At 37.9% G+C, this 22,936-nt stretch overlaps 2 protein-coding genes and 1 long non-coding RNA gene across 4 annotated transcripts; all 3 read right to left on the bottom strand.

Moving 5' to 3' along the window:
* Positions 1 to 1,452: 1,452 nt before the first annotated feature.
* On the bottom strand, positions 1,453 to 2,289 carry LOC138874441 (uncharacterized). The gene is made up of 3 exons (XR_011401427.1): positions 2,203 to 2,289; positions 1,838 to 1,877; positions 1,453 to 1,515 (listed from the first exon to the last, which is right to left on the bottom strand). It is a non-coding gene; the product is annotated as an uncharacterized lncRNA (long non-coding RNA).
* A 1,500-nt stretch (positions 2,290 to 3,789) lies between these two features.
* On the bottom strand, positions 3,790 to 6,635 carry LOC138876034 (zinc finger BED domain-containing protein RICESLEEPER 2-like). Its single transcript, XM_070154920.1, has 5 exons — positions 6,106 to 6,635; positions 4,565 to 5,571; positions 4,201 to 4,289; positions 3,953 to 4,041; positions 3,790 to 3,901 (listed from the first exon to the last, which is right to left on the bottom strand). The coding sequence occupies exons 1-5, from the start codon at positions 6,633 to 6,635 to the stop codon at positions 3,790 to 3,792; spliced, it is 1,827 nt and encodes a 608-aa protein (XP_070011021.1).
* Positions 6,636 to 9,014: 2,379 nt separating this feature from the next.
* LOC104210051 (mitochondrial carrier protein CoAc1) lies at positions 9,015 to 15,445 on the bottom strand. 2 transcript variants are annotated; one of them, XM_070155394.1, is made up of 7 exons: positions 14,657 to 15,445; positions 13,895 to 13,980; positions 13,599 to 13,818; positions 12,692 to 12,818; positions 11,423 to 11,607; positions 10,629 to 10,757; positions 9,015 to 9,440 (listed from the first exon to the last, which is right to left on the bottom strand). In XM_070155394.1, exons 1-7 carry the CDS (start codon positions 14,858 to 14,860, stop codon positions 9,339 to 9,341), a joined length of 1,053 nt encoding a protein of 350 aa, XP_070011495.1. In that variant the 5' UTR covers positions 14,861 to 15,445; the 3' UTR covers positions 9,015 to 9,338. The 2 variants fall into 2 exon arrangements, with proteins under 2 accessions (XP_070011495.1, XP_009757153.1); XM_009758851.2 differs by having other exon boundaries at positions 13,611 to 13,818; positions 14,657 to 15,442.
* Positions 15,446 to 22,936: the final 7,491 nt, after the last annotated feature.

The following is a 22,936-nucleotide window of genomic DNA, read 5'->3' on the forward strand; positions in this document are numbered from 1 at the left end:
CAACCCAGAATAAATGTCTACTAATGTGTGTGCCAAGACATAGTGTCACAAGTATAGGCATCTAGTAGAATGTACAAAAGAATGTCTCTATCCTACTGTCTGAGATAGAAAAGACAGCAAAAGTAAGAAAAGACTCCATCCGGCTGCTGAACGGCATAGGAAGGAAGCAGCTCATCGTGGAAGTCTCGGTCACTAAATCAGGGGCGCGCACTAGACTGGTAACCAAATATACCTGCCTCAGATCCTGTACAATTAAGTACAGAAGTGTAGTATGAGTACATAAACAATATGTATCCAGTAAGTATCCCGTCTAATGTCGAAGAAGTAGAGACGAGAGGTCGACTTGATACTTACTAGGGTCAAAATAATATGATAAAGTGTTATACTAAGCATGGGGATCACCAGTAATCAACAGTTTATAACGAAAAGCAATAATCATGTTCTTGACCATATTTCAGTTAGCCATTTACATTTCAAAATACTTAACAAAACAAGTCATGTATACGAATTCGCATAAATATCATGCGCACATTATGCCGAGGTCGACGGCCCGCTCCAACAGAAAATAAACTGTGCACTGCCGAGGGTCGAACGACGCGAACCATAGATGCATCTATTTACACTGAGGCGATCGGCTGATCCATAAATATCAAGAAACATCAAGAATACACACAAAGGTGCATTTATATACAAATAGATTCTTACAAGAGTTCAACGAGTTCACATGTTCACCTTTATTTCTTTCCAAGTTTCTAACATATCATAAATGATCACATTAGCAAGTTAATATAGAGATATTCACAATTTAGGCATGACGTGGGTCCTAATCTAGCCTAACAATTAACGTCATAGTAGCTACGCACGGACTCTCATCACCTAGTGCGTACGTAGCCCCCGCATTTAGTAGCAATTTTCTCAATTATTATACATATGGAGACAATTCCCTCTTACAAGGTTAGAAAGGAGACACACCTCGCTCCAAGCGCATTTCCAAATATCAAGAACAAGTCCAAGCCCTCAATTCGGAGCCGGACAATCCCAAATTAGTTAAATGAAGTAAGAACTAGTCAATATAGACTCACAAGATCGAATTCTAACTATTTAAGCAATTTCCCAACCTTTTACACAAGTTTCCTAAATTCCGACCCCGGGCTCACGTGCCCGGATTCCGAGATTTTTCGAAGGAAATTGTTCTCTACAACCTAAGGATCAATAATATATGATTCCTAATTCATTTCATAACAAATTTCGTGGTTAAATCTAAGTTTTATTAAAACCCTAGGTCTTGCTCTAACCCCTTGATTTTTACCTAATTTCTAGTGTTTAATCTATCTAATATGCAAGTATTAAACTAAAGATGGATGAAATAAACTTACCTCACAATACTAAGTGGAAGTCGCCTCTCCAAAGCTTCCAAAATCGCCAATGGAAGAGTGTATAAGTGATAAAAATGGTATTGAACTCGTATTAAATGAACCTCACTGGCCAGCGATTTCCGCATCTGCGGTCCTGCACCTGCGAGAATTAGACCGCATCTGCGAAAAGGGGAGGGAAAGCAGGGACCTCCGGGACCGTCAAATTACGGATCCGGGTCTGTTTGCTCAAAATGTTGACCAAAGTCAAACTTAGTCTTTTAAGAGAATCTTAAAAAATCAAATGGACATATTTCACTCAAAATTCTTCCAATTCCCGAACCAACCGTCCCCGCAAATCGTAAATTATCTAAAGCAAGCACGGAAAGTTTTATTTAAGGGAACGAGGTCTTAGAAGGCAAAACGACCAGTCGGGTCGTTACACAAAACAACAACAGCGAAAGACATATGAATGGATAGTCTACCTCATAGCTTTGTTAATCAGGGTCAATGTCATCCAAAGTCCTGAAAATTACAACATGAAAGAAAGAATTAGCATATCCTATAGTAATATATTCAATGTCTCAATTTATGTGATAGCGTTTAACTGAGCAGGAGATTAAAAAAGAAATAAATTAAAATTGTGTTCGTAAATAGTACAATATCTTTTGGAGGACTCTAGTTTTCTAGAGGCAATTGATGGATATAAAAATTTGCACATCCTAAGTAGATCGGCGCATATCCCTGATATTAAAGCAACGCTAATCAAAGTTATTTTTCTTGATTAAAAGTAAACTGCAACAATCCACGAATAGGATAAGAATATTTCTTCCAAATCTCGAAGACTGACCTTGGCCCGATATATCTGTCACTAATTTACGGTATGACTAGTATTTCCATGCATCACAGGCTCTGAGCTTGCCTAATCTACGAAAATAGTGAAACACATAAAATTAATTTCCCAAAGCCATGAAACAAAAACTACACGTAAAACATCATGGGAGGCATCAAGAAAATAAAAATAAGATTTAAGAATGATACATCCGCCAAAATGATATATCAGATAATACCAACATATATCATAAATCATAGAAAACAGTAAAACAAAACTATGGAAGTGAACTTATTAACTAAAAGCTTCAAATCACATGATATCAAGCCAAGAATAAAACTAATATAATATTTTTTTTCATTGTTATGGTTCTTTTAACAACGTTAAAGCAACACGGTTGGGAAAGCAACACGGTTGGGAAAGCAACAAAATTATAGCCAAACACATTCTTTTCATTGTTATCGTTCTTTTATGTAGGTGCTTTTCTATTTTAAGTAGGTTTTTATTTATTTCCTTGATTATGAATAGGAGTGTAATTGTACCAATTTAATATGAATGAATTTTTAAATTTGATATAATAATAGTGATAGAAAATAATTACAGTATGTCTTAAAAATTAATTACATTTACAATGCACATCGTAATAAATAAGAAATTTAAAGATTCCTACAACTAAAGGAAACAAAACCTAAAGGAAATAAAATTCCGTAAGAAAAGAATCCCAAACAATAAAAATTCTAAAGAATCCTAAACCTAAAAGTAAGCACACGACAATTTTTTTCCCCACAAAAAAAAAAAAATAGAGTAGTGATTACAGTTACAAGTATATCCAACATATAATGCACTTGTAAAAGGTAAAAAAGTTGAACGATATTTCGATAGGGACTTCGTGCTTTTAATATAGTATAGATATAGATAGATACACGCAATATCAGTTCCTATTATTTATTACGTACTTAATCCACTGAAAGTCTTTTACATAAAATATTTGATCAACTTATTCTGGGGCATTTGCATCTATACTCGCTTTTTGTGTCACAATTTAACTTGTGTCCGCTTTGCAAAAGAAATTGCAAGTGTACCCGCTTTTTCGCATAACTTCAGCACACGGGGCTGAAGTAGCAAAGGCAATCACGCAAAACTTCAGCATTTTAGTAGCCGGGCCTGAAGTTCAGCTCTAGAGCTTAAGTTTTTGTGTTGTAACTGGGAAACTTCAGCTCTAGAGCTGAAGTTTTTGTGTTGTAACTGTGAAACTTCAGCTCTAGGCTAAAGGTTTTTGTGTTGTAACTGTGAAACTTCAGCTCTGGAGCTGAAGTTTTTGTGTTGTAACTAGGAAACTTCAACTCTATAGCTAGGGGTGGGCGTTCGGTATTTCGGTTCGGTTTTTAGAATTTCGGTTCGGTATTTTGGTATTCGGTTTATCAATTGTGTATACCAAATTTTTAAGTGTTGTGCTAACAAGTAACAAACAGTGGACTATGCACTGTTTTTCAATATATAAGTGGACAATTGGACTTTGGACATGCACAACACAAGAACGTGCACATGGCTGAAAGCCTGAAACACCAACACTGTAATTTTCACTCTAATTTGACACTATAATTTTCACTCTAAAACTGTAAAACAACTGCACAAGTGCACAACCACAAGTCCACAACGTGAACGTGCACAAGCAGTCAAGCACAACTGCACATGGCTGAAACCTGAAAGCCTGAAACTGTGAAACAAGAATAACATTTGGTCATCTGCAGTTGCACAACTATATTACTGCACAAGAATAACATCTGCAATTGCAAAAAAAAACATCTGCAATTGCAGAATAATATCTGCAGTTGCACAACTGCCAATTGCACAGTACTGATTACACAGTTAATGAGTTAAACACTTAACACAGTCCAAGAAGTCCAACAACTTAAACACAGTCCAACAAAAACAGTCTTAACAAGTCCAACACAGTCCAACTGCAAGTCTGCACAGTCTTAACACTTAAACAGTTAAATATAGTGCAACAAAAACAGAGAGGGCATCCCTCAACAAACAGTCATGACTCTTGAGCAGTAGCACGGGGCGTTGAGCAGTAGCACGGGGCATGATTGCACTTGAACCTAAAAAAAAATATAAATCATAAGTTAGAATATTATAGTTTGATGATAATAAAACAGAACTACACAATATTAAGTATATCATTATCAGTTATCACCAAACAAATAGAGTATTAAACTTACCACTCAAGATGCAAGTTGCAACTATACATCAAACAATGCTAGTAGTGCTTCCATTATTTTCCATATCTAAAGATAATACAACCAAATATGTCATACAAAAGAAAAAGCATGATATATTATTTTGAATTAAAATACACACAAATATTAAAGCTTACCAAGCTCGATTTCCTCAAGATACTTCAAGTCTTCTTCAACATTAATAGGATTCTTCTCTTCTCTAAGCCAATCTTGAAGACAAATAAGAGCTTGCACACATTTAGGAGTCAATGAACTCCTAAATGAATCAAGAATACGGCCACCAGTGCTAAACGCGCATTCCGACGCCACACTAGAAATTGGAATTGCCAACACATCACGAGCCAACTCCGAAAGAATAGGAAATCTGGGAGCATGTGTTTTCCACCAACTTAAGATATCAAATTCTTCACTATAAGGCTCTTGTTCTTCACTAATGTATTTATCCAACTCCGATTTAGCACCCCCATTTCCATTGTCTTCCTTTTGTTTCTTCAAGCTAAGCTTAGTCCTTATTTTTGATGCACTTATAACACTCCCACTAGGTGTATTAGATGTGTTGTTAGATGAAGTAGAACTAGATGGAGATTGAGGACAAGATTCTGTTGAATACTTTTTTAGATACTCTCCAAACAAAGAATTCATATAAGCATACACCTCAGCATTTATTTTCTTCCCTTTTTCCTCCCCAAAAAGTTCTTCAAGTGCTCCCTCAACATATTCAAATTTGTTACGTGGATCCAAGACGGAAGCAATAAAAATCATTTTATTCATCTTTTCAGGCTCACCCCAATACTTCTTGAACTTTTCTTGCATTTGCTGAGCCATTTTTCTCAAATGTTCATCCTCACTAGCTAAACACATTTTCAAATGACAATAAAGTTCAGATACATCCTCAAAATGAGAATTACAAGTGACATAACGTGAACCTGAAACTTTTTTAGTTAGCTCGTGAAATCGTGCAAGAAACTCTATAACATTCCTCACATTCACCCAATCATCAGATTCAAGAGGACCTGCATTACCACCATCTTCACAAAGATGAGAACATTGATATGCAGAAAATCCATCATCAAAAAGATGCAACTTGTCAAAGGCTTTTTCAAAGTGTTGAGCTGTATCCAACATCAAATAGGTGGAATTCCACCTGGTAGGAACATCCAAACACAACGTTTTGGTACATTCTACCTTTACATGTGCACAACACTGTTTAAACTTTAAGGTCCTTGCAGGCGAAGATCTCACATACCTCACAATATTTCTAACACGTGTCACAGAAGCATCAAGTTCTTTCAAACCATCTTGCACAATTAGATTTAGTATATGAGCCATGCATCTCACATGAAGATGTTTACCACTCATCATATTAGTTTTCCACATATCTAACTGTTTAGACAATTCTTTGACAGTGACATCATTTGAAGAAGCATTGTCCACAGTAATAGTGAAAACCTTGTCTAATTTCCATTCAAGCAAACAATCCCTAATAGCTTTAGCCATCTCTTCACCCTTATGACTAGTGATAGGGCAAAAATTAAGTATTCTTTTATGCAACTTCCAATCCCTATCAATGAAGTGGGCTGTCAAACACATATAATTTATTCTTTGTAATGAAGTCCAAGTGTCTGTTGTTAGGCAAATTTTTGGTTGTGCTTCTCTAAAAGAACTTCTTAGAGTTTGCCTCAATTCACCGTAAACTTCATAACAATTCCTTGTTATTGTTCTACGAGAAGGAATACGAAATAGTGGTTGAGTTTTTCTCATAAACTTCTTAAAGCCTTCATTTTCTACAAAGCTAAATGGTAGTTCATCAGTAACTATCATCTCAATTAAGGCCCTCCTAACCACTTTTTGATCAAATTTCCAAATTGATCCTTCATCATTTTGGCAAAATTGAAAATTTAGCTTTGTTTGACTATTATCTTCTGCAATTTTAAGTGGGTATTCTTTGCATCTAAGCAAATGATTCTTCAATCCTGTTGTTCCATTCTTAGATGAATTAGCAGCATAAGCTTGTTTACAATATCGACACCGTGCTTTCCCAACCCCATTAACCTCAAATTTATCAAAATGGTTCCAAACGTCAGACCTAGGTTGCATTGCTTTCCTTTTCTTGGAATCTTGAGTATCAATGGTGTTGGTGTTACTATCTATCGTAATAGGTAAGCTTTCACTGGAACCAACATCACTTACTTTACTTGTATCTTCCATCTATACAAAATAAAACAAATATAAATATAAATGAACAATCAACAAATTAACTACCTAGCTATCAGTAACAATCAACAAATTAACTACCTTGCTAGTTGCTACCCTACAACTAAATCTACAAATTTAACTACCTAGCTATCAGTAACAATCCCAGTAACAGTTATTTTGAAACAAAAATCTACAAATGAATTAAACAACATGAATGTGATACAGATGATATTTTCCTACTAAAGTGAAAAGCTCGGAACAGCAGTTCATTCAATTAGCAGTACAACCAAAAGAAAGCGAAACATACCTTTGAAATTGAAATTGAATCGAGCTCGGAACATTGGAACAGGACAACAGCGTCTTCGAGACTTCGACACTTCGTTTGCCCGGAATTTGTGAGGAGTGAGGAATCGAATCGATTCTAAGCAGTAAGCAGACGAGAATCGTCTACTCGCAGACTGATAAGTGATAAAGTGATATCCTAGACTCGCAGAGTCTCAGTCGTCCAGTCGATGACTCGATTCTCGTCTTCTTCTTCTCGATGATATCTCCACTTCTCCAGTCGAAGCGTGAAGTCTGAACTCTGAGTCTGAAGGCAGTAAGCAACTAAGCATTAACGAAGCCCTAAATCCTAATGAGTAATGAGTAATGTAATGTGTACTGTGTAGTGGCTTCAGGCTTGGTTAATCTGACTTGGGTAATTCTACCGGGCTTGGGTTGGGAGTTAAGAGGCTTGAGGGAGCTGGGCCTGGGTGTGAGTGGACTGTGGGGATGCATGGGCTGGCCGCATGGGCCTATAATTGGGCTTAGTAGTATGAATTTTCGGTATTTCGGTTTACCAAAATTGTAGAATTATAAAACCGAAAACATGAAATACCGAAATACCGAAATACCGAAAATTCATAACCGAATTAGACCGAAAAACCGAAAAAACCGAAACCAAAATACCTAATTAATTTGGTTCGGTTCGGAATTCGGTTTTTCGGATTTTATGCCCACCCCTATCTATAGCTGAAGTTTTTGTGTTGTAACTGAAAAACTTCAGCTCTAGAGCTGAAGTTTTTGTCTTTATAACTCGGGAATCCCACTATCAAGATGTTCTAGTTTTTGATAACTCACCCAAATTTTATGTAATCGGGATCCAATTCAGAGTGTTAAAAGGAAGGTGGTAATTGATGCTTTTCGATTGATCAATCCGCAAAACCATGATGCCAAGGCAGACAACGTCAAATCTGGGGCGTCTGAACAAGCCAGTAAAATTATTTATTTTTTAAGTTTTTTGCCGAAGATATTATTTTTTTCTGAATATATGACATCCTAAAGAAAAGAGAAAAGAAAAAGAAGAACAAACTCCATGTGTACGGGAAAGAATGAATTTGAAACTTATTGTTAAAGGCTGGAGTAGAAATATTCACGGTATCAAGTAAATTTCCAGCAATGGATGACGGAGTTGTGTTTCCAGACAATGAGGAAACTAGTTTTTAATGTTATAATAATCCAAATGGAAGTACTTAGTATATTTGCTTTAGCTTCATTAATCAAAGAGAGCAATGTTGAAGTCATCGTTGTAGAAGAAGAAAAAAGAAAATGAAGGAGGAGAAAGGGAGCTGAAATTGTTTAAAAAGTGAGTATAAATTAAAAGTTTTTTAAAAAATGGGTATATGTTAAATGGGGAGCAATTTTTACACTTATTCTTTGTCATGGATTCATGGTAATGATAGTCCAAAAAACAAAAGAAGAAAAATTACAGAGTACCTATAATAAACAAGACTAATGTCAAATTTGATTTGATTCTTTCTATTCCTTATTTACCGTTTGATTCAACGCCATAAGGAAAGTATATATAAGCTATCTGAAGTTTCTATGTTACGTTTTATATATTACTTAATTACTATATTTATCTTATAGCTCTATAAGGTAAATCTTTAATTAATATTTGATTTTTAATATTAGAATTTCTTACCTAGTAGTTCAAATAAGGTAATTATTTAATATGCAAGATTTTTAGCTGATTTTAAAGTCTTAATAAATATTAGAATAATTAAATGACTATTTTGCCTAATGTGAAATTAAATTTTAAAGTGCAAAAAAGGCAAACGACATTTCGCTAAGGGCCTTTGTGCTTTTAATATAATATAGATATAAATAGATATATTTTAACAGGGTTTATAATTGTATTCTTAAATTTGAAGAGATGATCTAGCTCAAATATCACTCTAGAAACTAGTCAAATTGACCATAGGACGCCTAAAGGAAGGAGTGGACTGAGGAGTAAAAGGTAAATGCAAATAATCGATTCGTTAACGTTGCAAAAGATTTGCTTTTTGGTTAGAAATTTAGCCCCTCAAATATTCTTCTCTGGGTTGTCTTTTTCGTATATAGCACAGAGGATTATGAAACAACATGATTCGGAGTATAATATGTCAAACAATGTCAATGTATAATAGGACTAGACTGTGCAGATATCATACTTCTACATCAGGAATTAAATTGAACTGGTTAGAAGGAAGAGACACGACTAGTAAAGTGATGTCTTTAAGTAAATTTTCTGTAGGTAAGATGGCGTGCGATAGACCAAATAGCCTGACCATCTCTGGACCCGCACATAGCTAGAACTTTGTGCACCGGTCGCCCTTTTTGTTTTGCATTGGTAATCAAGACTATCAAATCTTTTATGCAGAATTATGTGAGTTGCTGTCACCATTTGGGGTGCATTTATGCAGCAGCTATGGATTTTGATTTCTGCCGGGGAGGAATATGAAGGCATGCCTTCATTGTGTCATACGCTGTGAAGCCAATTGCCACTGAAGGAACAATCTGCCAACAGAACAAAAGAGACAATGAGTTGCTGAAGAAATCTAGCAACAAAAATATGGTACATCACTAACTAATATAAAACAGTGGATCCAATCCATATTTGGAATGATAATTAGCACTATATTCTTTGTCAAATGCTAACACATGATTCCTCTATTTGCTAAAAAGTAAAACACCTATAAATACAATAAGAACAAATTAGATTTTAAAAAGGTAGGAATTTGGGTCGTGTTAGGAAGTGCATAAGTGTGACTTCTCTCCAGAACATATAGCAGAAAAAGCTACTCCTAGACATATTTTTTGTGGTCTGAAGGCGGATTAAGGTAATTCAGAATACGAGGACGGCAAAAGGAAAGGTGATGAAAACTGGTAAATTAAGGAAAAAGGAAGGAGACGAGGATAGTTTTTCTTTTGGAGAGTGGCGAAATGACAGGGATAATTAATTTATTAAGTCATCCAGAAGCGATAATTTTTTCAAAGACTCGTTAAATGTGATATTTTAGATAAAACAAATCGCATATCTCAGTGTTTCTATAGTCTTTGAGATCAAGTATAAATGGCTGACTGACTTTGTTTTTTCCAAACGACCTGGATATTTATCCTGTATATTGTATAAATGAACAAAATGATACCACACAATTAGCAATGGTAATTTGGGAATTCTACAAAGTTATTCACAAGCTTATTTTGTTTCTGAACCCCAGTGAATTGACCTGAAAGGCAACAGCCTTATGGTTGTAGGGTGATTTGCATCATGCCTTGATTCAATCAACAAAGTATTAAAGCTAAAAATAGTTAGCAAAATTAAGAGATACTTTGTCTATTTTTCCCTATCAGAAATGTCACTTTTATTATCAACTTTATGATATCCTTTCAGTGAACGTTCAATAAGTACTTCTCAAAGCACTGAAGTCGGACAAGCTTTGTTTTCAATCACAGGATAATTGCTTTTGCTTTGTCGGACATTCACATTTATCTTTTTTCATTTCTGCAGTTAAGCAGCATTCAAGGTCCAAAAAGTATTTCCACTAAAGTTTAACCCAAATCCCAAATGAAGTGTGTGCCAAAATGTGAATTATGGGCAAGATATATTAGCATTCAAAATAGGGTAAACTAGAAATTCTTTAAAGAACAAGTTAAAGATTGTAGTTATAGTGGAAAAGGCTACTACAGAAACGAACTTATTACCTTCATATAATTAACACTGAGACCTGCAAATAATTGTCTCCAACCTTGATTACGAACAATGTAAGAAAGGCCATCAAGTGTGTTCTTATATCTGGCTCTCCCCTGCATTGAAGGTTGCAGATTCTCTACCTGAAGAAAGGACATTTTTTTTAGTTTATTGATTCATATGCTATGTCACATGCTCAAAAGTCAAGTGTGTAAAAAAAAAAAAACTTAATTACGTTTACGTGTGGCAGTGACAGTGCACAATATTGACTTAATCACTCAATTCCATTTTAAGTGAAATTATTTTCTTTTTAGTCAGTTCCAACTTCCAAGAAGAATGGCCTTTATACATTTAAAAACAATTTAACTTTTAACTTTCCATTTTACCCTTACTGGCATGATTTTATAGCCACACAAATGTCAAAGCATGTATAAGACTTACGAGTTCCAAAAATCTTTCTTTCTTTCTTAAACTCTGTGCCTAGTCAGATAAGTTCATATAATGGAAGGGAGTATATTTTAGTGAGGCTGCCACTTGGGGTTTAGTACAAATGAACACAGGTTAATCACTCAAATAGCCATGGATTCCAGAAGCACAGATGATGCACAGAGTTACTAGTTACTCTCCCGTGGATATAGAATGGACATGAATTCAAAGTACAAGAAGCTTTTTGAGGGCATAAGGTCTGACAGACCAGAACTAATCTGCCCAACACTGGTCTAAATACAGGCAGTCATTCAATCAACAGAAGATGTATAGGGGTTACATTGAGCTATATTGCCATATCAGAGTGAGTAATGGGTGATACCTGCATCTGCCTCCTAACCACGTCCAACGGATATGTAAATGTCTGACCCAATAAACCAGCAATAGCTCCACAAGAGAGACGCATCAAAATGGAGGTTTGTTGCTCTTCAGGAACATGCCTCTTTAACTCCTCGTAAACGTAAAACTTCAATCCAGCATAAGGAAGAATACCAATAAGGGTGGGCCCTAATAAGAATATAAATTGAGTCATTTTGTGCATCACTGATATACATAAAGAATTAAAACCATAAACCATGAATGCATGTACAGCCATGGACATCAAGCCACAAAAAGTTGTAAAAGTTAGGGAGGCTCGACAGCTTTTAGAAATGAGAGATATTAATTTACACCTTCACAAAAAAGAACAATTAAATTTACTCTTTTACAGAGATTGTCTTATTTCCTTTTTAGGGTTGTTTTCAAAGTATGTCCATTTTCCTAGTTGAAAACTTTTTTACCTCACTTTTCTATTTTCTTTACCCAGGATCCTCTTGTATTGTTATAAAATCCCAAATTCATCAAACTATAATCTTCATCTCTACTTCTGTCCATCTGCTTCAAGCTATTACAAAATTTCACCTTATACCCAACCAAACCAAAATATCGCAAAGGAGGATTAAACAAGTGACATGAAAAACACGTTCCATCAGTTTCAGTGATTTTTCAGCATCGCAGTAAAGATTAAAAAAAAATAAAAAATACTAAGTACGTAAACAACATAAAACCTAAAATTAGTATGAAACCCTCCTCATCCTTTTTGATTGAGGAAGTAATTTCAAGGGGTTTACACATTATGATATTCAATAAATTTTATTTATAGCAAAAGCAATTCCAACATTGTCTTAGTTTTGCATTCCGGAAGAAAAGAACTACATATAAAAAAGGAATTAGGAGGAAGTGCCAAAAAGTGGTTGCATGAGTTCCCAAAATAAAATAATGAAAGAACAAAAAGATGACAAGACGCTCCACTTGTGGGATTTTACTTGGTTGTTGTTGTTGTTGTTGTAAAAAGATAACAAGACCAAAAGAATGACCAATTCTGGTATCAAATTCAAGTTCAACTTTAATATGCAATCTAAAACGTGGTGCTTATGGTTATTTGCCATGGTCTTCACGTTGATGAAGTTCACATCTTATATCTACAATACAGCAAAACATGCTTCATGACCTAGGTCCTTCATGTTTTAAAAGGCTTATGACCCAGTTAATTGCAGATAAGTCAATTAGGGAGTACAAGTTCATTATTCAATATGAACCAATAAATACTTACCTACACCTCGATAAAGACCACGGAGTCCTCCCTCCTTGTAGACAGCCTCTAGGACATTTTTAATACCACTATATTGAGGATGAGTTGGTCTAATGCCATTCCCCAAATTTCCTTTTGTGTCCTTGACCTAAAAGAAGATAAAGGAAGCGGATAAACATGAGATGATAGCCGTGAAAATAGATCAAGTATGCCAACACCCAAAAGGGTAAAATTTTATATCTGTTTTATCAAGTGGACCTACATGAGGCTGAGAGTAAGAGAATATAGAACCATCCGCTAAGATCCTTAGTACAAAGTAATTTTTCGAAGGTAACTCTGGCATATATTTTTTTTGATAAGGTAAAAGTTTTATTGATAAAAATACCAAGACGCCAGGTAACTCTGGCATATATAAGATACCACAGAATAGCCAAATTGGAGGACACAATCAGTGTGATTCTTTTTAACCTGATTCTTGAATCAGTCAAAATGATAGTTTCCCAATGTGCGCTCTTTGTCTCAAGACAAGCTTAAGCAGCAACCTGATACCCAGGATGCAATTTTTACTGATTGATGTAGCAGGATAGATTTCTAAATGATTCACACAAAGGACGTCACATGCCATATTAGCTAGGAAAGAGACCGGACACTTTTTTTCTCATCAATGGTGGAGTAGCTTTGTGTGTGTTTGGGGGGGGGGGGGGAGATGAAGTCAAAAAATCAGATACAGCTTTCATCCTACTAAAGCAAAGCAATCTATAAGTGCTTCCAATCAGATCAATTTCCAACTTTGCCAGATGGTGTTAATGAAAAAACTTCAACAGGAAAGGCGCAGAATATGCACAAAACTAGCTATTGCAAAACAGTAAAACTACCAGATGCAATCAGATATTCACCAAGAAAAGGAAGAAAATCAAATGTATTTTACCAAATTAAGCACCTGATAAGCCAGTTTGGTACGAGCCAAATCAAGGGGATATGTACATAAAACTGCAGTTCCTCCAGACGCTGAGCCAGCTAAAAGATCTACTACAGGTCCTGTTCCTAAGGGAGAGTAATTACTCAATATCCACCCTCGATATCGCTCATAAGTCATGTAATGAAGTGCAGCATATGGTACAATTCGAAGAACACTTGCTCCATTTCCTCTGCAATACATGGCGTCATGAATAAAAAAAAACTTCGACAATAAACTCTAGTTTTTAAAATAAAATATACACTTACTTGTAAAATCCAATAACACCTTCATGCTTCAGAAGCTTCTTTAGAGATTGATAAACTCCAAGGGAATGAAATCCTTCAGTTCTTGTCTATAAAAATCAAGGAGAAGAGTGAGGGGGAGGAAGTTAGGATTGTCATAATGATCTAAAAGGGAATCAAAGGCATCAAATCACCAGATTAAGTCGCCACATGCAGAATGGAAAAAAAGAACACACAACGAGCAGCTGGCAGGTGCATTCAGGTGGAAACACAAGAAGCTCAACTAAGGATAGAAAACAAACCGGAGAAGTTGATGAAACATAGATTGCAATTCAAAAAACAAACAAAACTAACGACATAGAGAAACTGCAAATAAAAACTCTCCTTAGAACATTCATGGTAGTAGACTAGTAGAGTGGGTGTTGTAACTGCTTTTCATTCATCCAATTCCAACTGACCCCTCTACCTTCACAAGGTATGGGGTAAGGTCTGCTTACACACTACCCTGACCCTACTTGTGGGATTACACTGGGTTTGTTGTTGTTGCAATTCCAACTAACCCCTGATCAATCTCAACTTGTATAAATTATTAGATAAATACTCCAAGCAGACTACTTTCTCTCGGAATTAAATGCATAGAGCCTAGAGAACATCAAAAGAAAATGCCTAAGAAGCATAATATACAATGAAACAAAAGCCATTCAGTTTGTATAAACCATTATAAATTGGCACAAATAAGTGATCAGATTAAAACATGGGAAGCTAGTAGAACATCTCTATGTTCACCTGTAAAAGTATTTTGACACGTTCCAAAGGAGCAACAGCAGTTTTAGCAAACGCACCAGCAGCACCTCCAGCAATAAGCTCCTTCACATATATAGGCAAACCATCAAAAACTGAAACCTCTCTATGAGCCGAAGAAGAAGAAGAACCATCAACAAGCCCTGCCACGTTTCTGGACAAAGTAGACCCTTGTGAAGATGAACCCATCTTTCAAAGTTACAATCTTTTTTAGAGCCTACAAATCAAAACAACTTATACTATCCACCCTGTAGATTATAAAACTGCTTATCCCACCTATCTCTTGGGATACAAAAAGGCAAAACTTTTTGCTCAATCAATGGCCTGAGAACACAACAACGTATGTTCACAAGCCTCCTATCTTTTTCTTCACCAATTACAAGTATCATCAAACAGATGCAACAGTTATTTGAAACAAAAAGGCTAAACAAGATCCAAACCTCAAATACTTCTTTCAATCAAAACAACCCCATTGGTCTATATCTTGCCCACATGAAATTGCATCAATCAAATCAAACAAACCTCCAAGGAATTAATCTGTGACCAATAACAAACCCAGATCGATAAAATTGAAGACAACCAATGAAATCAATAATACCCCTTTTTTATATAAGCGATGTCCAAATGGATTTGGGTTTCCTCAGAAGATTCTTTTTTTTTCTTTTCCCGGAGAATCTTGAAGGTAACGTTTTGAATTGACTTGTACCAAGATTTGTTGCCTCCCTATTTCTAGGAAGGCTGTGAATGGGCACGGGAATTTTGGGGAGGGGTCAAAGTCGGTATCCATTCATGCAAATAACGTGCCTGAGTTGGGCCCAACTAAAACCTATGACTTCCTCACAATAACAAAAGGTATACTGCTATAATTACGTATTTTTTAAAAGATTAAATTTATATACATGAACATGTAATTTTTTTTATACATTATTACTATTTTTTAAATTTATTATAATAAATTATTTAGTTTATTTTCTGAATTACGGTATTAAACTTGTTATAAACAATTACTTTATTATAAACGAATACCTGTTCTAGTTGGCCATCCTAATATGATGATACAAAAAATAACGGGAGAAATTTAAAAATAGCCACATTTACAACTGATCATTCAAAAATAGCTCAGTTTCAAAAGTAATCGAAATTTAGCCACTTTTCATGTAAAGATAAATCTGAGCGAAAACACTGTTCAAAACCCGAAAAATACGCCCGTATATTATACTGGAGTTCCAGCATAAGTATGCTTGAACTCCAGCATATTATACGGGAGTTCCAGGATAACTATGCTGGAACTCCAACATAAGTACACTAGAACTCCAGCATAATATACTGGAGTTCCAGCAAGTATAAATGTCCAGTATAATATACTGGAGTTTGGAGCACCGGTGCTCCAGTCTCTCGTATATTATACAGGAGTCAGCTAAGTATACCGGTCCAACATAATATGCTGGGGTTCGTACACAGATGCACCGAACTCCCGTATATTATGCGGGACCGGTCTCTGTTGCAGCAAAATAGTGGCTATTTTTCATTGACTTCGTAAACAGTGGCTATTTTTGAATGACCAGTCCGAAAACTGGCTATACCGTGCTATTTTAACAAAAATAACTTAAATTCTTTTTAAATACGTGAGTAAACTGGTGAATAAGAAAAGTAAAAAAGGTCTGGATATTTGTAGTGGAATTTGAACTCCGCATGTGTTTGAGCAAAAGACGTCGAAACCTTTTTGATTAAAACAACTAATAATAATGATGATGTCAATCTAAGTCAAACACAATAAAATCTAGATCAAGTGATGGAAGGAGTAAGAAAGATGAATGATGATGTAACAAATATGCTGAAATCAAATAAATGCTCATAAATGTGAAGATTTAAATGCACAATCAATCTTAATAGATGCAATCAGCGTAGGGGGAATAAGTATGAGATGGTTGTGGAATCTTTGGATCTTCTCAGATGAACAAGACTGCTTTTGTATTTGTTCTCAGATGATTCTTTTACAAAGTGCTCTTTTATCTTTTCTCTCCCGTCCGCCTTTTCTTTACTCACTCTTCCTATTTATAAAGGAATCCTAAAAAGTACAACATAGAGAATATTTGAAAGGCATATTCTTACTATCTCCCACTAAGTATACACTATTGTGGATGTCATGCATCGACTGACCGCCCTTGATCGTTGCCTTTCACCACGACGACCATCAGACGGTGCATCATGATAGCCTCGTTCTTCGTCCTACTCGGTAATGGTCGTGGTTGCCAAATTTGGACCCATACGGTTAGTCCCTCCGCTTGTTGAGGTTGCGGCCATGTGTGTCCTTGATAAGCAGATGTCGCCCATTCCCGTGGAGAAATTTGGCGGTTGGATTGTAACGGTTTGATAAATAACGAAAGAGCGGTGCGTTCCATGGCATCCTAGATAGTGTAGCCTATCGGGAAATGACGTCACTCCCACGTGCGTTATCATTACGCGTCTTCCCGAAGCAGAGACCAATTGGCTTGCCGCTTTGGTTTTGGTGCCACTGGTAGCCTTTCGCTTCGATTCTGGCGCCATCCAACCTTATAAATAGGTGAAGGTTTGATTTTTTCAAGAACTTTTGGTTATTTCCTCTCTAGTGTATGTATTGTCTTCTTAGACCATCTCTTCTCATATCTTCAGCTCTATTTTCGTGATTTTTCTTCTCATCTCTTCCGTTCATCGTTCTTTGTTCTGTGTTTTATCAACATACCTTCTGTCATCGAGATGCCTAGAACACATCGGTCACACGAAAAGATTTCTGACGCCACCCAGCTATCCATGGCACCTCCCTCTAGTGGTGAGGATATGGCGGTAGAGGAAGGGGACAACCTTCCCACCATGGAGGAGATACTGCCAAGAAACCCTATGTCCCAGAATGATTTTTTTCAAGAACCTGTCCCTTCTCCTGCTCCGGTGGTTTCTGAGACTGAGAAGGCTCACATAGATGACCATCGATCTACATATAACATTCCCTCCCATGTCGAGATGGTTCCGGCTGGGAGGGACTTCGTGGATGTCCACAGACCGGGATATTGTGCTTTTTACATATACCCCTTTGTGATCGGCCACTCCCTCCCTCTTTTTTCGTTAGCGGAGGAATTCTGTCGATTTTATAAGGTCTGCCCGGCGCAACTATCTCTATACACGTACAAGATGTTTCTGGTATTGATGAAGTACGCGAAATTGGCGGAGTGTGAAGTTGGCATTCATCACCTTTTACATTTGTTTTCCCCTAGTTTTCACAGGGGCACTATGATACATTTGAGGCATCGTGGGACCAGAGGACTGGTGGTCGGAGCAGACGACCGGGTAAGCCACAAATTTTGGCATAAATACTTCTACGTTAGAACCGAACATCTGGTGTCGGACCCCGCTGGATTCCCGGAACGGTGGAATTATAACCGTAAGTGTTCTTTCCAACTTTGTACTTATTTGTAACTTTCCCGTGCAGCTGTGAGGCGTACACCTCGTCCCATCGCTGGTATCGAGGATTGGGTAGCCCGCTTATTACCTCATGCAGTGGAGACTCGAGATTAACCCACTTTCATGAAATGTTTTGGGCTGAAGGTTCCATCCGATAAATGTTTTTCTCTGTTTTGACCTTTGGCTGTTTGCCGCCGTTTATTGATACGACTTCCTATGACGATAGGTCGTAGGGCTTCCAAGAAGAGTGCCCCAGTCTCTGCATTTCGCCAGGCCTTCGCATAAGCAGGGATGCAATTTTCCTTGGCTGAGTCCGTCCGAGGGGGTCGTGCTCAGCCCGTACAGGCTAGAGACTCTTCTCGTGACATGATTGTTTGGGATGAGATACCTCCCGACCAGTCTATCACCTCGTGGATGAGTCATCCAATGGGGACGAGTCTTCGTCGAGAAAAAGGAGGAGGGTAGAACTCGGGAAGAAAGTTGCCACTGATGCTGGAAAGAGTAGAACTGGTGCGTCGGAGATGGCACCGGTGCCTATTTTTATGGCAGATGCCATTTTGGAAGGAAGGTCTCCCCGGACTGAAGGAATATACCAAGAAGGGGGGTTTGCGTGTTGTGCCGAGGACGGCGCATCATCTGTTGTTGGAGGAGACGTACACACCGTGGGCGACGGTTCGGGTTCGGAAGTTGATCCAGAAGATGTACGAGAGTTCTTAGAACGTCATACTCGTGTGGAAGTAAGGATGGAGGGTTCTGACCAACACATTGTCGTCCCTGGAGATTACGACTTATTGTCGAACTGCGAGCAGGCAGCGTCGGTGTTTTCCCCTTTGTGCAGTGCTTCTGAGAGTGTGACACTTAAGGTGATGAGCGATGCAGAGTTGTCACAGAGCGTTCCCGTCATGGCTCTATGGGTAAATTCTTCTCTCTTTTCTTTTTGATTTTGGATCTGTTTTGTATTCTTCGACCACTCTTTGTTTTGACTTTGCTTTTCATGCTAGACCCTCATCATGGAGATCGAGAGTGAATGTAGGGATAGGCGGAGGACAACCGTTTATGGGAAGATGACCACCAAATATCAGGAATACCGTACTAAGCATTGTGCGTTAGCCGATCTCTTTACTCAGGACAATGATTTTCAGTTGTTCCGTGATGGGCTTAAGCAGAAAGAGAATCAATTGGCGCAGAAGGTCTAACAACTGAGAGAGAGAGAGATGAGGACCTGATGAAGGCCATTGCCCATTGCAGTGAGCTTGAGGCGGCTCTTAAGGCCAAGGAAGATGAGCTCGAGCTGAATAAGGGGGTGATGGCCGAGAATGCCGACCTCCAGGCGAAAGTGGCTAACTTAGTTATTGGGCTTGATAGAAAGGTGGCGGAGGTCGTCGACCTTATAGGCAAGTTGAGTGCGAATGCTGATGGATTGGCTCATGCTGAAAGGGATAGGGCAACTGGCATCTTTGTGGTCGTGGCTCTATAAGACGCCGTTCGTGTTTGCAGATCAGAAGGGGACAAGGAGGTGGAGACATTTGCGCTTAAGGTGGCGAAATTTGAGGGGCGTATCTGAGATTTGAAGGTGGAGTTGTCCACGTTAAATGAATAAGTTGCTGAATTGAAGGTGGAGGATGTGCAACGACAATCGCAACCCTCTACATCCCATGCTTTGGCTGACCTTCTCGTGTCTCGAGAATTATACGAGCTATGGGTTCATGCTGAAGCCGAGCTTGACGTATATAAGTCTCTTCACGATGATGGGAAAGTATCTGAGGCAGAACTTCGAGAGGTGCATATTAAATAATATGCCGCTCGAGAGGCGTGTGGTTACGACCCCGGCACGCCTGGCGGAGACGATGTCGATTTCGATAATGCGGACAAACTTGCCTTCGATTCTTTGTACAATGAGAAGTATGCCACGGGGGTGATGTGGCGTAGGACTTGGTTGTATTTATTTTTGTTTTGCCATTTTTGTGGGGGCGTTCTTGAGCCCTTTGTAAAAACTTTTGTAATATAACAACTGTAATAGAGCAGTTACTTTTTATTGTGTACCTCTGAATTGTTTTCTTGCTGTGTTTGTTTATTTGGCGACGACCTTTGTCGTAGTCGTGCTTATTTCGAGTTGTCAAAATGTTAACCCATTGCGTTTTGAGCGATGTCGAACTTATGTCAAACTTTTTCCTTTAGTAATGGCCTTAGCCATAGGCATGTTACTTTCGAGCTAATGTCGAAGTGTTATCCCGTCGTGGTTTGAGTGATGTAGAACTCTTTTCTATGGTGATAGCCTTAGCCGTTGGGGTGTTATTTTGACTCAAATGTCAAAATATTAACCCGTCGTGGTTCGAATGGTATCGCTCTTTTCTATGGCGATGGCCTCAGCCATGGGGTGTTATTTTGACTTAATGTCGAAATGTTAACCCGTAGTGGTTCGAATAGTATCGAACTCTTTTATGGCGATGGCCTTAGTCGTGGGGTGTTATTTTGATTTAATGTCAAAATGTTAACCCGTCATGGTTCGAATGGTATCGAACTTTTCTATGGCGATATGGGTATTATTTCGACTTAATATCAAAATGTTAACCCGTCGTGGTTTGAATGGTATCGAACTCTTCTATGGCGATGGGCTTAGCTTTGGGGTGTTATTTCGACTTAATGTTGAAATGTTAACCCGTCGTGGTTCGAATGGTATCGAACTCTTCTATGGCGATGGCCTTAGCCGTGGGGTGTTATTTCGACTTAGTGTCGAAATGTTAACCCGTCGTGGTTCGAATGGTATCGAACTCTTCTATGGCGATGGCCTTAGCCATGGGGTGTTATTTTGACTTAATATCGAAATGTTAACTCGTCGTGCTTGCCGAAGGACGATGTAGGGTAACATGTTTTATTTTATTTGCTGGAGTGTCGCGTATGCCAGTTTTATTCATACATTGGAGCTACTTGTCGATTTAGTACGTTCATTGGAGTAATTTCATTCATGCGTTGGAGATAAATGTCGATTTCGTACATTCAACGGAGTAATTTCATTCATGCATTGGAGATACATGTCGATTTCGAACATTCAACGGAGTAATTTCATTCATGCGTTGGAGATACATGTCGATTCCGTACATTCAATGGAGTTTTCTTGTACCTAGTCCCTTCATTGCTTGGTCTGGAGATGCTATCGGCAGGCTGGGCGATGAACTATACTTTGAACATCGAGACGTCCCCCTCGCCGCTGATAACAAGGGATTCTAGTCTATTTTATGCTCCTTTTTGCTTGAGTTTTGGATTAAAAGTGTGTACATGTGTTTCCAAAAGCTAACTTGTTGTGCTTATTTGCAGTGTTTGGTCAAAAAGAGACAAGGATGTCATAACCAACTCAAAAAGAAGTGAAACCTGCACAAGTCAAAGCTGAGTCAACTGAGCGTTACAACGGAAAATCAACCGCGGACGCAAAGGACCTACCGCGACAGCGGTCCGCAGTGACAAGGTTCAGAGAGATGCAATTTTTTGGATTTCAAGCCACCACTGACCGCGATGCTTTTTTATGCGGTAGCGGTACCTCCACTGCGATAGCGGTCCTTTTACCGCAGTCCACGGAGGAGAGTTTTAGAGAGTTAGAAGTTGAGCTGCAAGTTGACGACCGCGATCCGCGGTTGATTTTATGCGGCCACGGTAGCCTCACCGTTGTACCGGTCCATTTTCCGCTGTCAGTGGTACCTCTGTTAGGGGCATTTTTGTCCAGAAAATTTAGATGTGTATAAATACTTCTTCTTTAGATTTTTAGGTCATTATATCAGTAGCTGAGCACGTGAACGTCGTTTTTGTCTATTTTGAGTAATTTTGTAGCTTATTTAGCAATTAATCTTAGACTATTATCTTGTAATTATAATTTATGGATTATTTTTCATCTCAATCTATAATTTCTTCCTTAGTTATGAGTAGCTAAACCCATTAGCTAGGGTTATGGCTCAATCCTAGTATGAGTATTTAATGAGTCTCTTATTTTAGGGCTTAGATGTTTATGAGTGATTGATATTTGGCATGATTTATGCTTTCTATGTTGAATTAGTGGTTGCAAACACTAATTTGTACCTTTTTGACTTAGGCTTTTCTTGAGAAAGAGAGCTGAAGTCTAGAAAATTCAGGCCAACAAGGAATTGGGGGTGTATTCAAGAGATTGATAGCCCCAATTAAAGGGTTAAACCTAGAGATAGTAATACCCGACTTGAGCCAACATTGCTTGCACAAATTGAACACCCAATTGGGATTGAGAAAGCCAATTAGGGCAAAGTCACTCTTACTACCGAGAGGTGTAGAGTGAGTAGCTTCGTGCATTGGCTATATCACGATCCCAACAATAACACTATTACCCTAAGTTTTAGATCCCATTATATACTCGCCTAGGAGTAAGTCACTTCCCTAGTGCCTTTTTACCCATTTCGAAAAACCTACAAAAATATTTACTTAGCTTAATTTCGTGCATCATTAGTATAAATTAGAAGTAACAAACAAACAAGAATGATTGGAAGTGTAATCAAGAGCACTACACACTGCTAGATTAGATAGGAATCCAACTCCAAACATTATATTAGCTCCCTGTTGATTCGATCCCGACCTTCTCGGGTAAAAGCTGCATCGACCGCTCTTGCCACTCTATAGTGGTGTAGAGTTAGACCCGATCACTTTTTAGTGCCGTTGCCAGGGAGCTAAATGGTTTTGGTTATCTATCTGACTAGTTTTGTTTTTTGTTTTTCTTTCCTTCTATGTTACTAACGTGTGTGTGTCATCAATTCAGGTACAAAATGGCGGCGAACAATAACAATGATCCTCTTGGAAATGCTATTCTAGGGGAGG

This window comes from Nicotiana sylvestris, chromosome 8 (assembly GCF_000393655.2).
Source record: "Nicotiana sylvestris chromosome 8, ASM39365v2, whole genome shotgun sequence".
NCBI classification, from domain to species: domain Eukaryota; kingdom Viridiplantae; phylum Streptophyta; class Magnoliopsida; order Solanales; family Solanaceae; genus Nicotiana; species Nicotiana sylvestris.

Bases quoted from the DNA above. Each gene is read 5' to 3' on its own strand.
- LOC138876034 (XM_070154920.1), bottom strand. From the start codon at position 6,635: ATGGAAGATACAAGTAAAGTAAGTGATGTTGGTTCCAGTGAAAGCTTA. The intron at 4,042-4,200 runs GTTTTTGTTGCA...CTGTGTAATCAG, and splicing joins TGTTGAGGGATGCCCTCTCT to TACTGTGCAATTGGCAGTTG. The intron at 3,902-3,952 runs GTAATATAGTTG...CTTGTTTCACAG, and splicing joins GCAGATGTTATTCTTGTGCA to TTTCAGGCTTTCAGGTTTCA.
- LOC104210051 (XM_070155394.1), bottom strand. From the start codon at position 14,860: ATGGGTTCATCTTCACAAGGGTCTACTTTGTCCAGAAACGTGGCAGGG. The intron at 13,981-14,656 runs GTGAACATAGAG...TGATTTTTATAG, and splicing joins GTGTCAAAATACTTTTACAG to ACAAGAACTGAAGGATTTCA. The intron at 13,819-13,894 runs GTAAGTGTATAT...CATGTATTGCAG, and splicing joins GGTGTTATTGGATTTTACAA to AGGAAATGGAGCAAGTGTTC.